The 13039-nt window shown below is 47.1% G+C and overlaps 2 protein-coding genes across 7 annotated transcripts in view; both read left to right on the plus strand.

Annotated features, from left to right (window-relative positions):
- Positions 1 to 30: 30 nt before the first annotated feature.
- On the plus strand, positions 31 to 7817 carry stn1 (STN1 subunit of CST complex). 2 transcript variants are annotated; one of them, XM_085162060.1, is made up of 9 exons: positions 31 to 1085; positions 1517 to 1612; positions 1745 to 1822; positions 1989 to 2162; positions 2336 to 2447; positions 4096 to 4246; positions 6218 to 6340; positions 6415 to 6487; positions 6736 to 7817. In XM_085162060.1, exons 1-9 carry the CDS (start codon positions 953 to 955, stop codon positions 6891 to 6893), a joined length of 1098 nt encoding a protein of 365 aa, XP_085018186.1. In that variant the 5' UTR covers positions 31 to 952; the 3' UTR covers positions 6894 to 7817. The 2 variants fall into 2 exon arrangements, with proteins under 2 accessions (XP_085018186.1, XP_085018187.1); XM_085162061.1 differs by having other exon boundaries at positions 1992 to 2162.
- Positions 7818 to 9417: 1600 nt separating this feature from the next.
- The window catches only part of sh3pxd2aa (SH3 and PX domains 2Aa), a 116436-nt gene continuing 112814 nt past the window's right edge, over positions 9418 to 13039 (plus strand). For all 5 annotated transcript variants that reach the window (XM_085161988.1, XM_085161989.1, XM_085161992.1 and 2 more), the window contains exon 1: positions 9418 to 10421. In XM_085161988.1, coding sequence (XP_085018114.1) covers positions 10326 to 10421 — 96 coding nt within the window. In that variant the 5' untranslated portion in view covers positions 9418 to 10325. The remainder of the gene's footprint in view (positions 10422 to 13039) is intronic.

Below are 13039 nucleotides of genomic sequence, written 5' to 3' on the forward strand. Positions count from 1 at the left end.
TACATTTCCCATCAGCCACTGCAAACGTAGACGCGCCGAATTGGCGAGACAAAATATGCCTTGAAATATTTAGTTTCACACACAGAAATGCTGATAACCTACCCTTTTAATACTTTGTACATACACGAAATCCTTCTAGCATTTAAGAAAACTGAAAAAGTTGATTAAAGGTCACGTGACCGAAAAACCGCTATTTCTAGGATTCTAGTCACGAAATAATCGAATAATAACACTACGGATTGGATGAATTTCGTAGGGTTAGCACTTTTTTCTGTTAGCGTTGTTTTATATGAGGAGTTTGGACATTTTATTTTGTTTTTAGATTGTGTTTATATCTTCTCGTGCAGTTTAAAAAAGACATGCAAATAAAATTTATATTAGGGACTTTTCAGCACCTTGTTCCACTTTACGGCACTCGCCATTTTGCTTTCAGGCATGAAGCGAACAGACGCGGAAAATCAGTAACAGCGTACGCCTGAAACAGTCGAGTTCACCCACCACAACCAGATAACTGTTAACGGACACATGATCGTGTCTGTTGTGATTGAACTTCACTGCTAACGCCTGATCACTTTTTAATTTGGCTGCCATCAAGGTAGTGTGTCCTGTCGTAAATCCCGACTTTGTGGGCAAAATCTTCTTCTTTGTAAGAAAAGGGGAAACGCGTGTTGTTTTACTGTATTTTGAATGCATTGGAAAATAAAATTTGTGAAACCTGAAATAAAACCTGGATTTTATCTTCTGGGTGAAACTGCACAATAAGTTCGGTCCACTTTTATTCATCGTGAGCGCCCTCTGCTGCGCCTCCGGATGAACTACAGGTTCATCTACCGTGGGATTAACCGGAAGTGACGCCACTGAAACCAGCTAACTTTGTCCTGGAGACGGTTTGTGTGGCTGGCGGGAAACCAGTGAAAGCAGGTAAACCATCAGTGTTTGAGCCCAGGATGAAATGCAGACAGCTGCGATGGATCCAGCGGACGAGCCTCCGTCGATGTTGTGGGGACTGGATCCGGTGTTTTCCGCCTTCGCTCGGCTGTATATCAGAGACATCCTGGAGATGACGGAGTCCACCCAGGTACCAGGTAACAAACTGGACCTGTCCCTCACCTTTTACTTGGTCGTCACTCCTGAAGCTCTAATTTGAAATTAGATTTTGTTAAAGCTCCTGTTAGCCTGCACCACGCATTGTGCAGAATTTTACATTTATTTAGCTCCTTTATTTTTATTTTAGCATTTATTGTAGTTACTTATACCGTTTTAAATCCTTCGTTATTTCATTTCAACTACACCACCTGATGGTGTGCCAGGTGTGATGTGTTGTAGTTCCTGTCAGCGCATAAATGTAAACCCTGCGGGGTCAGGCCCCATGTGATGACGTGCAAAAACACAACAAAGAAACGCAAACATTTGCAAAGTTGTGCCAAATAAATCTGTGATATCCAGACTGATATCACAAAGTTTTTACTGTCTGGAGACACACCTTCACCTTTAATTATCTGTTTTCCACTCAAAGGGATTTACTTCTACAACCTGCACCCGATCTCCAAAGTCGATGTGCTGGGAACGGTGGTCTACAAGAGGGAGAGGGAAGACTTCTTCTGCTATGGAGGTGCTCTTCATCACTCACTCCCATCGTGGAGTTGTGCTCATCACTGCTGTAGTCGTGAGACCTCACGATTGTATTCTGGTCACATGTGCTCTGTTTTTGTCTCCGCCCACGCTCCGCTGCTGCGTCTCACAGTGGATGATGGTACGGGCGTTATAAACTGCCTGTGCTGGAAAAGTGACGTCCTGAAAGAGGAGCGGGAGCCGAGCAAGTGTGAGTTCATGTTGTTATCTCAGAGTTAGCGTGGCGTTGCTTTCAGTTTGTTCAGTAAAATGAAGCGCTCTGCCGCCTGCAGACATGTCCTTGTCCTCCTTTGTCAGCCTGGTGATGCTTCAGATGCAGAATCGATACAGAGCGAGTGTCCTCGTGTGATCTCCAGCAGGGGCACAACTCGGCGCCGCGGCTCAGGGAGGCTTTGACCCGGTGGCGGAGCTGCAGAAGCTGAGACGGGCTCAGCGGACGCGCTGCCGCCTGGAGATCGGAGAGCTGCTCCGAGTCAGGGGACCGGTGAAAACGTCGAGGCAGCAGAGGGAAATCAAGGCCTCCACCTACTGTGAGCGGAGACGCTTCTCCCGCACACACTCTCATAACCACCATCAGCTGTTTATTCCACAGTTAGCCCACAGTGCTCCACAAATAACACAAAGAACCACAAACAGAGCGACACATGCACTAGAAACACACTCACACGCCTCCGTCCTCACCCGTGTGCTTGTGCGTCCTCAGATAAAGTGAGCGACTCGGTGATGGCGGTGCAGATTTCCTGGATGATGGCGGCGCCTCAGCTCTACAGACAGTGTTACGACAAAGCGCCTCAGCTGGAGCCCGACGCGGCGGGGTACGAACGTCCACCCAACACACCAGAGAGTCAACATTCAACCCAGAACACACACACACACACACACACACAGTAGCTGAGTCCACATCAATAAACCACGTCTGACCCAGGATCAGCTCTTCTTTTAAAAACAATAACTTCAGTATATTTAATGAAGCCATTAAAAGTTTTATCTTCACACTCTGATTAGGGCTGCCACAATTAGTCGACTATCAAAATCGTCGACGACTGATTTAATAGTCGACGCGTCGTTTGAAGCTTTGTAAGATCACAAAAGACGCAGGAATAAGTAGTAGGATTTAAGAGTGTAATAACGGACTGAAACAGAAGATGGCAGCACTGCATGTACAAGGATGCCAGCTGCCGTTAAACCCCGAAGAAGAAGAAGCTGTGTCCCAGAATTCATAGCGCGGCCCAGCTCAGTTTCCAACAATGGCGGCAGCTAGTTAGTTTTAATATTACTCTTATTATTCTTTCTGGGTCACAAAATAAACGTTTAACATATTTTCAGGCGAGAATGTAGCTGTGTAAACCTCAAATATCTGCTCAGTTTATCAAGACACCACATATTTTCAAAAGCGCTCCGACGTTTTCGGAGACGTCTGTTACCCACTAGCTCGATAGCTAGCCGGGGGCTAGGCTAACTAGAGCCGTGAGAACACCGGACTTCCGTTAAATCGTTTTCAAACCCACCGCCGTCTTTCACTACTCAGGTTAAACATGATATATAAGTCACTTAGATAACTTAAAAATGTTATTGTTTAGATTTTTTTTAGTATTTTATTTGTTCCTGAGTAAATCGGTTTGGCTGAGATTAAAGTTATAGTTTTTACACAGCTGAATAAACTTCAAGCAGACAGCTGATTATCAGAAGTGTGAGATGCTCGAGAATTTACTCCGGTGTCCTGTTATATTTTAGATAGCAAGGAGTTTATTAAACTGTAAATTTCATTAAAATTTAATAAACTATCATCTTGTCTTTATTTTTAGTTAGCACATACCTGAAACACTTAAAGCTGTAAGCTAATGATAGTTATATAAGAGCAGATGCTGCAGGTGCAATAAGCTGTAGTTTTATGTCCAATGGATGATGATCTGATTAGTCGACTAATCGCAAAAATAATCGGTGACTAGTCGACTATCAAAGTAATCGTTTGTGGCAGCCCCAACTCTGAGTGATTTCACAGCTGTGGGGCCAGAATACACATGAGTGGGTCAACATTTCACACTGTTATTTTTTTCTCCATAATTACAGGAGGTTTCATCATCACATTCTCAGGCTCTGTTTGAAACTGCAGTCTAAACTCCAAGTGTCACAGTCTAAATCTGTTCAGAGATCAGTGTCACAGGATTTCAGTTGGTCTGCTTTCTGACGATTCGCTGCAGAGAACCTCTGAACGTCCTCGGAAAAAGAGGAGAAGCTAAAATAGATGCAGATGTTTCTTATTCCCACATCTTGTTGTGCCTTGAAATCCTCGGGCTGTGGTTATTTCAGGCTTACAGTAAACCTGACTCAGGTTTTCAGTGTGTTCTAGGATTTGTTGGCAGGACAGAAGGTGAACGAGGTCGCAGGCTGCTTACACGTTTGATCAGCTGTTATTTTTTGTTAGAGCAGCTCGGAGGCTCACGACGAACATCTGTCTTTCAGAGACTCGGCTGTCAGCTCCCTCAGCAGGGCAACAAAGATCTTGAAAGACTTTTTAAAGCAGAAGTCTGTGAGCAGGTTCAGACCCTACGATGTCCAGGACCTCCTGCAGCCTCTGATCTCCAGCCAGCCTCAGGCAGCATCCGCTGACCAGGTATGAACTGGGAGGGGACGTGGAACCAGCCGTCACATCTCGAAATAGTGAAATAAACACCAGGATTTGATACTTTGCAGCAAAGTAAAACTGATTCTTCTGACATCACATTTTAAGATCTCAGAACATGGTGTGCTGCATGCTAATACCAGTGTTAGCATGCTAGCTAGCAAAGATGTGAAGATGTGAAAGCACGCCATCAAACGGTGCGTGCATGAGGCGTGTGTATGTTTGATATTTTCCCCAGAGAGTGTTTGTGATCTGGCAAAGAAGGAAGCTGCAGCCTGACATGTTAGCACTGTTAGTGTTAAAGCCTCGAGCAGGAGTCAGCAACCTTTCTGAGGATGAGTGCATCTAAAATTCCCTCAGAGGTCAATGTGCCATATGATTGCATTAGCAATACATTTAGTAACGCTCTATATTAACAGTTAGAACAACTTTATAGAATTATATTAACACAGAGACACACATGTTAATATGATCTCTGGTCTCCGAGTGTCCAGCATTCAGAGGCTACCTGAGGACTCGTGAGAGAAAATCTGCTCACACAGACATGTGGAGCCAAATACTGTCAATAAAGTCTTTGCAATGTTCTGAAGAGTTAAACTTGTCAGGTAGTGACGTCCAGCAGGTGAACATGCAGCTCCATGAACACGCACAGCTGTGGATTCCAGCTGCGTTCGTAGTTCTGCAAACTTTGACCCCACAGAGTCGAGGTTTTCAGTTCAATCAGCTGCATTTCGATGTCCTCTGTGTCCAGTCAGTTAATGTGAGACAAATCCAGCTGCTCATTAAAGCTTCTGGTTTGATCAGAAAAGAAAACATTGGTCCAAACACCTGAAAGTCCTGAAAACACTTTGTGAATTCTGTCTCGAGTCTACGGATGTATCCGTGTGTTTCCGCGGTGCTGATGCTGCGCTGAGCCGACAGCTGCTGAAGCTTTTGAAGTGTTGGAAGGTGGAAATTTCAACATCGCTTGAAAAAACTGCCAGCTAGCAACGCCCCTGTCACCGGTAGGCTGAGTTATTTTTAATCTGGTAGTTGGGGTTGTTGGCTAAGATACCGTCATTAAGAAGCAGCGCAACTAATATGTCTATATGAGCTAATCTGCGATGTGCACCGCTGACCCGGCCATTTATTTTTTTAATGCACCTTCTCAGATTAATTCACTGCGTGTTGTGCCCAGGGCTGGACTGGGACATAAAATCAGCCCGTGCACTTTGACTAGAGACCAGCCCCCCAGGTATTAAAGCCATAAAGCCTTTGAATGAAAACAGATGCTGTTGTGACAGTGATGTACAGTCTTGTTGGTATATGTGTGATTTCTATACATTTTACGTCAGATAAAAACTTTGGTTGTAAGATTCAGATAATTATTTATCAAAAGCGAAACATTTTAAATGAGAATAAGAAATAAAAGTATTTCTTTGTGACCCCCCTCTCCCTGTTAATGCCCTACCTGCCCCCCTGGCAACACTTTGCTAGACCCGCCCCTGCACAGTTACCAGCTGTCAGCTACAGAGGATCCTGGGGTTATTTGTCTCTCAGAAACAGTTCATAACTTCAACTCATTCATGTCACCTAAAAGGTAAACCTGTTTCTGCATCACCTGTTCAGCTCTGATGATTCTCCTGGTTTCATCTTCATCTTCAAAAACTCATCTGCCCATAAAAATGAAAAATCATCATTGGGCATAGTAGACAAATGCCCAGTATGCCCAGTGGCCAGTCCAGCTATGGTCACCAGTTAACCCTCCACGTGCCAGCGTGCCCAGGGTCACGACCCCTGGCCTACACCAAACCTCCACCGGTGATTTTAACATGAGTTCCTGTAGCATTGAAAGGTCTAACTCATGTGGAGGTGAAGTCGTCCTGTAGGCTGAGTGACAAATGTGTTCAGATCTGAAGCAAAATTCCTTCTTTCTTCGTTTCATTGGGTTTTTCTGTCTCGTGCTCCTCTGATGCTGATTAGGAGCCCGTCGCGGGTCCGTCGGCGTGCCAGCAGCTCCGTCAGCTCCTGAAGGAGGCCCTGCAGATCCTACAGGACGAGGGCGCCGTGTACCGCAAGGTCAAGTCCCAGGACGAAGTCTATCTCGTAAGAAACTGCAGACACATTCGTCTCTGGGAGCTTTTTGCTGTGCCGTGCGTGACGCTGTTGCTCCTCGTCAGGTGACCGTGCAGGACAAGGATCTGCTCGTGGCCGTCAAAGACGTCATCAGGGAGGACTCGAGGAGGGAGAAGTGTGCGTGGACTCGCTCTCAGTGCAGCACAGACACAAAAGTTTAGATTAGCGATGCCCTCACAGCTTCTCTGACTCTCCTCAGAGGCACTGATTATTTTTCAGAGGATGTAATTAAGAATGAAAAGCTTTTACCTGCTTGTCAGAAATCAAATGAGCACAACAATTACACCTCTGTGTGTGTGTGTGTGTGTCTGTGTGTGTGTGTGTGTGTCTGTGTGTGTGTGTGCATTCATTTCCTCCTCCTGCAGACGTGGAGAAGGGCTGCCACGTCCTGCACATCCTGTCAGCAGTCAGGCAGCGGTACAGCCTCAACGTGAGCCGCGCCGCTCTGGAGCTCGTCCTCAAGACGCTCGAGTGCAACAGTGACATCATCAGCACCAGCGACAGCCACTACACCGCCGTCTGAGGAGCCGCCGCCGCCGCCGAGCATCAGCGCTCTGTGCATAAATCATGTTTAGCTTTTACCCAGCTGCTGTATGAGCGCACAAATGCTAAATATTAAGTTATTAAAGCTTCTAAAAACCATGACAACCACATGTAAACAAACCATCACTGTTGTAAATATGTTTTTAAATAAATAAGAAACAAAGATGGGAGGTTCCCTGGCCGAGTCTCCTGGCTCCATTCAGCACATCTGCTCAAGAACATCATCAGATAAGGTGCCAAGAAGAAGAAACCCCACAGAGTATTTCCCCCGTGGCCTCCTCATAACACCAGTCCATTACCTCCTTATCAGCCCGGCTCCTCCCACAAGCTTCATTAGTCACAAACGTTCCATCCATGGGAGATAAACACGGAGGAGATGGTGTTTAAAGCAAAACTCGTGGCTTTGTTATCGCTAGAAGGAGTCTGGATGTGATGACAACGATCACACTCACCTGCTGCTTCAGGCCTTATCCCAGATTTGTGTCGTTGATGATGGAGAATTGGAAATTGGACAAAGACAGAATAGATGAGTCTTTATCTACGGTTTTAACTTTGCCACAGCTCACTTAACCCAACTCAGTTTTATATGCAGTACTTTTAAAGATTAGGCCGCCTGCAGTGTGTGAGTAAATTATTAAAGTGAACAGTAATCGATGTGCTTAACGAGGACTCTTATCTCATTACTTCAAGTACATGTAGATGAAACCTTTGCACTAAATTCGGGACTTCAGATGCAATACAAAGAGATGTTTAGGCCTCTGTGCAGCATCGTGTCATGTGGAGGTGGAGGTGTGGGCGCAACCAGGACGGAGATAAGAAGGATGGACGGACAGGCGGACCTCCTGCACCCCACCCCCTCCCTGTGCCACCTCCCTAGAAACACGCCTGACTGCAGTTTGTCTCCTACATTCTTCACTAACTTCCACAGCAGCTCAGTTTCAGTTTTTCTGAAACCCTGGAAACATGTCTGTGGCGCCAAAAACACACAACGGCCTCATTGTCACGGCTCCAGTTCATCATGTGAAACTGGTGAAGCGCTGCTTTTTTCCCACAGACTCACAGGTCCTGAAGCCTCCGAGGATTCAAGCGCCTGGGGCAGATTTGTGCATTTTGCCTGCTTGGTAATCTAGCCTTATAAATGTAATTAGATTACCACGGAGCAGATGAGCCTGCAGCAGGAAACCTGCAGCTTCCAGGCAGCTGCCCAGATGTGCTCCTGCTTACAGCAAAGCCTCGGAGATGAGAGGGTGTTTTTTTTTTTTTTTTAAGTGATTTCAAACATTTTGAGGTACTTGAGTGTTTTCAAGATAAATTATTATCTTTAAAAGTAATTTATTTATTTCTAAATACACTGAAACTATCATCAGATTGTGAAAAAAAATCGCTTTGAGTTTATGTCTTAAAAAATCGACTGAAAACTTGCAAACTAGGACCTTGCCATCATGGGGTGTATCTGGGATGACCAGGAAGAGGAGTACAGAAGTCTGGTGAGGAACTTTGTCGCATGGAGTCACACAAACCACCTGCAACTCAACACCTCAAAGACTAAGGAACTGGTTGTGGACTTTGGGAGGTCCAGAGCAGGTCCACTGCCGGTTCAGATAGAGGGGGAGGAGGTGGAGGTGGTCAACAAGTACAAGTACCTCGGGCTGTGGGTGGACAATAAACTGGACTGGTCATGCAACACAGAGCACCTGTACAAAAAAGCCCAAAGCCGACTGTACTTCCTCAGGAGGCTGAGGTCTTTTAACATCTGCAGGAAGCTCCTGAGGATGTTTTACCAGTCGGTGGTTGCTGGAGTACTTTTCTATTCTGTGGTGTGCTGGGGGAGCAGCACAGCAAAGAAGGACTCATCCAGGCTGGAAAAAATGATCAGGAAGGATAGCTCTGTGGTTGGCATGAAGCTGGACACTCTGGTGTTAGTGGCAGAGAAAAGGACATTAAAGAAGCTGCTGGACATTATGGACAATGCTGGGCATCCTCTGCACACGGCCATAAACAACCAGAAGAGTCTGTTCAGTGACAGGTTGCTTCTCCCAAAGACAAGAACCAACAGACTTAAAAACTCCTTTGTCCCACACGCCATCAGACTGTTTAACTCCTCTCTGGAGGGGAGAGGGAGGGGAGACAGGAGGACAAAGGAGGGGGGAACAACTAAGCTGTAGTGCCTCTTCACTTCACTGTGCAATTACCTTTTGTGCAATACTTTTTGTTAATAATCAGCGGTGCAATAGACTCCATACTTGAAATGTGCAATTCACTTGTATTTTTATTTTTATTTTTATTCCTATTTATCCCCTTTGTAAATTTTATCTATATATGTCTTTGTATTTATATATATATATATATATATATATATATATATATATATATATATATATATATATAATATTCTTAACTCTGTAACTTCTGTCGGTGCTGTGCTTTTTGGAAAACAAATTTCCCAGAGGAACCCACCCGAGGGATTAATAAAGTTTTATCTAATCTATCTAATCTAATCTTGCAGTACTGTGGTGTAATACCACTTTGTACCACAGGGTGGCGCACACAGTGAGTCAGAGTAACTTTTATCTAACCAGGTCATTCTTATTTACACGTGCGGACTGGGGGAGAGCTTTGAGGAGATGTAGGATGTTACAAAAGTAACATCAAAGGTTAAACAGCAGCACTCATAAGACACGTGGAGCGGCACCACACCGCCCCCTGCTGCTGGGAGTTACAGCTGCAGTTTGCAGAGCGGGATCACAAAAAGCATCTTTAAAGGGTGCTGCTGCGTGCGCAGGGGGGCAGTGTTTAGTCACTAATTGGCTCCTTCATGTGGAGCAGAGGGGCGGCCGCTGATTGGTCGCCGGTGAAACATCTGTATCCATACTTCCACTTGCGCGTGTCTCCGGCCAGAAAGCTGCCGCTGCGTGGGACAGTGGTGTTTAGCCTGTGACGTTCCCAGCCGCACGTGCTGCCAGATGTCCACAGCGTTCCCGGTTCTCTGAGAGGGGGACGCTCGGGGGTGGCCGTACAGATTTCGGGTTCCGTGTCAGGGCAGCGGGATGGAGGCGCAGCCGGTACCGGCTCGTTCTAGTCTTCAGCCGTGAGGACGCGCGTGAAGCCCCGCCCCCCTCCGCCGGCAGCTCCAGGTATGCAGACCGCAGACACAAAGGCAGCCGCCGCACGTCGTTTCCGTTTGTGAGGTGACCGCCCGCCGCCGGCTCAGCCTGTGGAGGCTGCAGGCGAACCCGCTCACGGGCACGCGCTCAGATGGACCGTCGATAAGTTTGGGGTCGGATCGGATGCTGGTTGCGTCACGAGTACGGAGCGCCGAACCGTTAGCCGACACCGGCGATGCGCGCGGTGATTTCTCTGCCGTGATAAGAGTCAGCTGACCGGAGCCCCGCGGCCGCACGCACGCGCCTCCATGCAGAGCCTTTGCAGGGTGAAGATGCAGCTGCGCACCGTGCTGGACGTCAAGGTGGTGGACGTGGAGAAGAGGCGCAGTCCGTCCAAGCACTACGTGAGTCACCTGCACCCCCGCACCTGGTCCCGCTCACGAGTGTGTCTGTCTCTGTATGTGTGTGTGTCTGTCTGTTTGTGTGTCTGTGTCCCTGTGTGTGTGTGTCTGTCCCTGTGTGTGTGTCTGTCTATGTGTGTGTGTGTGTCTCTGTATGTGTGTGTGTTTGTCTGTTTGTGTGTCTCTGTTTGTGTGTGTGTGTCCCTGTATGTGTGTTTGTCTGTTTGTGTGTCTCTGTTTGTGTGTGTGTGTCCCTGTATGTGTGTTTGTCTGTTTGTGTGTCTCTGTCTCTGTGTGTGTGTCTGTGTCCCTGTGTGTGTGTGTGTGTGTCTGTCTCTGTATGTGTGTGTGTTTGTCTGTTTGTGTGTCTCTGTCTGTGTGTGTGTGTGTCCCTGTATGTGTGTATGTGTGTGTCTGTCTGTCTATGTGTGTGTCTCTGTGTCCCTGTGTGTGTGTGTGTGTCTCTGTGTCCGTGTGTGTGTGTTTGTCTGTTTGTGTGTCTCTGTGTGTGTGTGTGTCTGTGTCCCTGTGTGTGTGTGTGTGTGTTTGTCTGTTTGTGTGTCTCTGTTTGTGTGTGTGTGTCCCTGTATGTGTGTTTGTCTGTTTGTGTGTCTCTGTCTCTGTGTGTGTGTCTGTGTCCCTGTGTGTGTGTGTGTCTGTCTCTGTATGTGTGTGTGTTTGTCTGTTTGTGTGTCTCTGTCTGTGTGTGTGTGTGTCCCTGTATGTGTGTATGTGTGTGTCTGTCTGTCTATGTGTGTGTCTCTGTGTCCCTGTGTGTGTGTGTGTCTCTGTGTCCGTGTGTGTGTGTTTGTCTGTTTGTGTGTCTCTGTGTGTGTGTGTCTCTGTGTCCCTGTGTGTGTGTGTGTCTCTGTGTCCGTGTGTGTGTGTTTGTCTGTTTGTGTGTCTCTGTGTGTGTGTGTGTGTGTGTCCGTGTGTGTGTTTGTCTGTTTGTGTGTCTCTGTGTGTGTGTGTCTCTGTGTCCGTGTGTGTGTTTGTCTGTTTGTGTGTCTCTGTGTGTGTGTGTGTCTGTGTCCCTGTGTGTGTGTGTGTGTTTGTCTGTTTGTGTGTGTGTGTGTGTCTGTGTTCCTGTGTGTGTGTGTGTGTGTGTGTGTCTGTCTCTGTATGTGTGTGTGTGTGTGTGTGTGTCTGTCTCTGTATGTGTGTGTCTGTGTGTCTGTGTGTGTGTGTGTCTGTGTCCCTGTGTGTGTGTGTGTGTGTGTGTCTGTGTCCCTGTGTGTGTGTGTGTGTCTATGTCCCTGTGTGTGTGTCCCTGTGTGTGTGTGTGTCTGTGTGTGTGTGTGTCTGTGTCTGTGTGTGTGTGTCTGTGTCCCTGTGTGTGTCTGTGTCTGTGTGTGTGTGTCTGTGTCCCTGTGTGTGTGTGCGGCCTGTTCACAGTCACAGTGTGACTCCTAAACGCAGTGTTTAGCGTCTCTCCGGCCCTTCTGCTGGGGGAGAACAGCCGCTCAGCTCGGCTCGAGTTGCTGCTCTCAGCGAAGGAGGCGGAGCTCGGGCAGCAGCGCTTCAGCACAGAGAGCTCGAGCACAGGAGAGCTGTCACACAGCCAGCCTGCTGCCTCTGCTCATCAGCTTCATTGTTATTCTGAGGTCCTGACATGCTTTGGTGCAGTGTGGACACACGGGCATCACCGTGGAGACACTGTACCCACAGTTTACCTTCAGGGGGGAGCTGTGTGTTTACAGACAGCTGAGCGTTTCCTCTGACTTCTGTCAAGAATCTGTTTCATTCTCGAGGAAACGATGCTCCAGTTAAAAGAAGTTTCCTGCAGATGTTCATGTCTCAGCCTGATGATTTCCCCAAACCTCTGCTGCTCCGTTTGAAGCAGCATTTTCCTTCAGAACTCACAGATGACTGCAAACACACAAGGAAAGGCGAGCTGCGCCTAAACGCTGCAACAGTGAAGATAATACTAATAATACTACAGTAATGAGTCCTCGTCGTGTGGGGTTCGGCTGTTGTTGGTTCTTGATGGAGATTTTCTCCATTTAAAGCAATGCAGGGATCGTAACATCCAGTCCTTTTACTGTGTCCTTCGCCTGTTTCCGAATCTCTTTTTAACGCATATATTTGTGTTTGTGAAGCACTTTGTAACTCTGGGTTTTGTCACACAAACAGCTGTCAGTATTTATTAGAAGTTACTGTAAGAGTGGCCTGTACAGAGGCTCTCTGCCTCAGCCTGTAACAGCTCAATGAATAAGTGGAGGATGATGGTAGATGGATGGGTGGATGTTTCATTCTGTTTAATGCAAGAGGACGGCGATAAAGTTCCTGCTCACTCTGCTGTGTTTGTGCTGCAAACCTTTAAGCTGTTCTACATCGTTGTGCGTCGTATCCAGGGGTCGGATGGCCTGTCGTAGACTCACAGAGCGGTTCCTTCTTATTTAAAAGGATCTTCTCGCTTTACCTTCTGACTTAGCCTCATCAGAAAAGTGCAGGAGGTTATTTCGCCTGTCCCAGGACTCCGGCTGCTGTCCCCAAAACTCCCCTGAGTTTGTAGGAATCGCTGACTGAAGAGTCTGCTCTCACCGAGTGACCGAGTTTAAGGTGATGTTCGGTGAGCTGTTATTGTCTGTAATCTCAAGTGTAAAGAGCAGAGCGCGTCC

This window comes from Neolamprologus multifasciatus, chromosome 6 (genome assembly GCF_963576455.1).
Source record: "Neolamprologus multifasciatus chromosome 6, fNeoMul1.2, whole genome shotgun sequence".
Taxonomy (NCBI): domain Eukaryota; kingdom Metazoa; phylum Chordata; class Actinopteri; order Cichliformes; family Cichlidae; genus Neolamprologus; species Neolamprologus multifasciatus.

What these genes read in the sequence shown, in the direction of transcription:
- stn1 (XM_085162060.1), top strand. Translation starts at nt 953, where the DNA reads ATGCAGACAGCTGCGATGGATCCAGCGGACGAGCCTCCGTCGATGTTG. An exon ending in AGACTTCTTCTGCTATGGAG is followed by an intron (nt 1,613 to 1,744) that starts GTGCTCTTCATC and finishes TGCGTCTCACAG; the next exon opens with TGGATGATGGTACGGGCGTT. An exon ending in AGGCAGCATCCGCTGACCAG is followed by an intron (nt 4,247 to 6,217) that starts GTATGAACTGGG and finishes GATGCTGATTAG; the next exon opens with GAGCCCGTCGCGGGTCCGTC.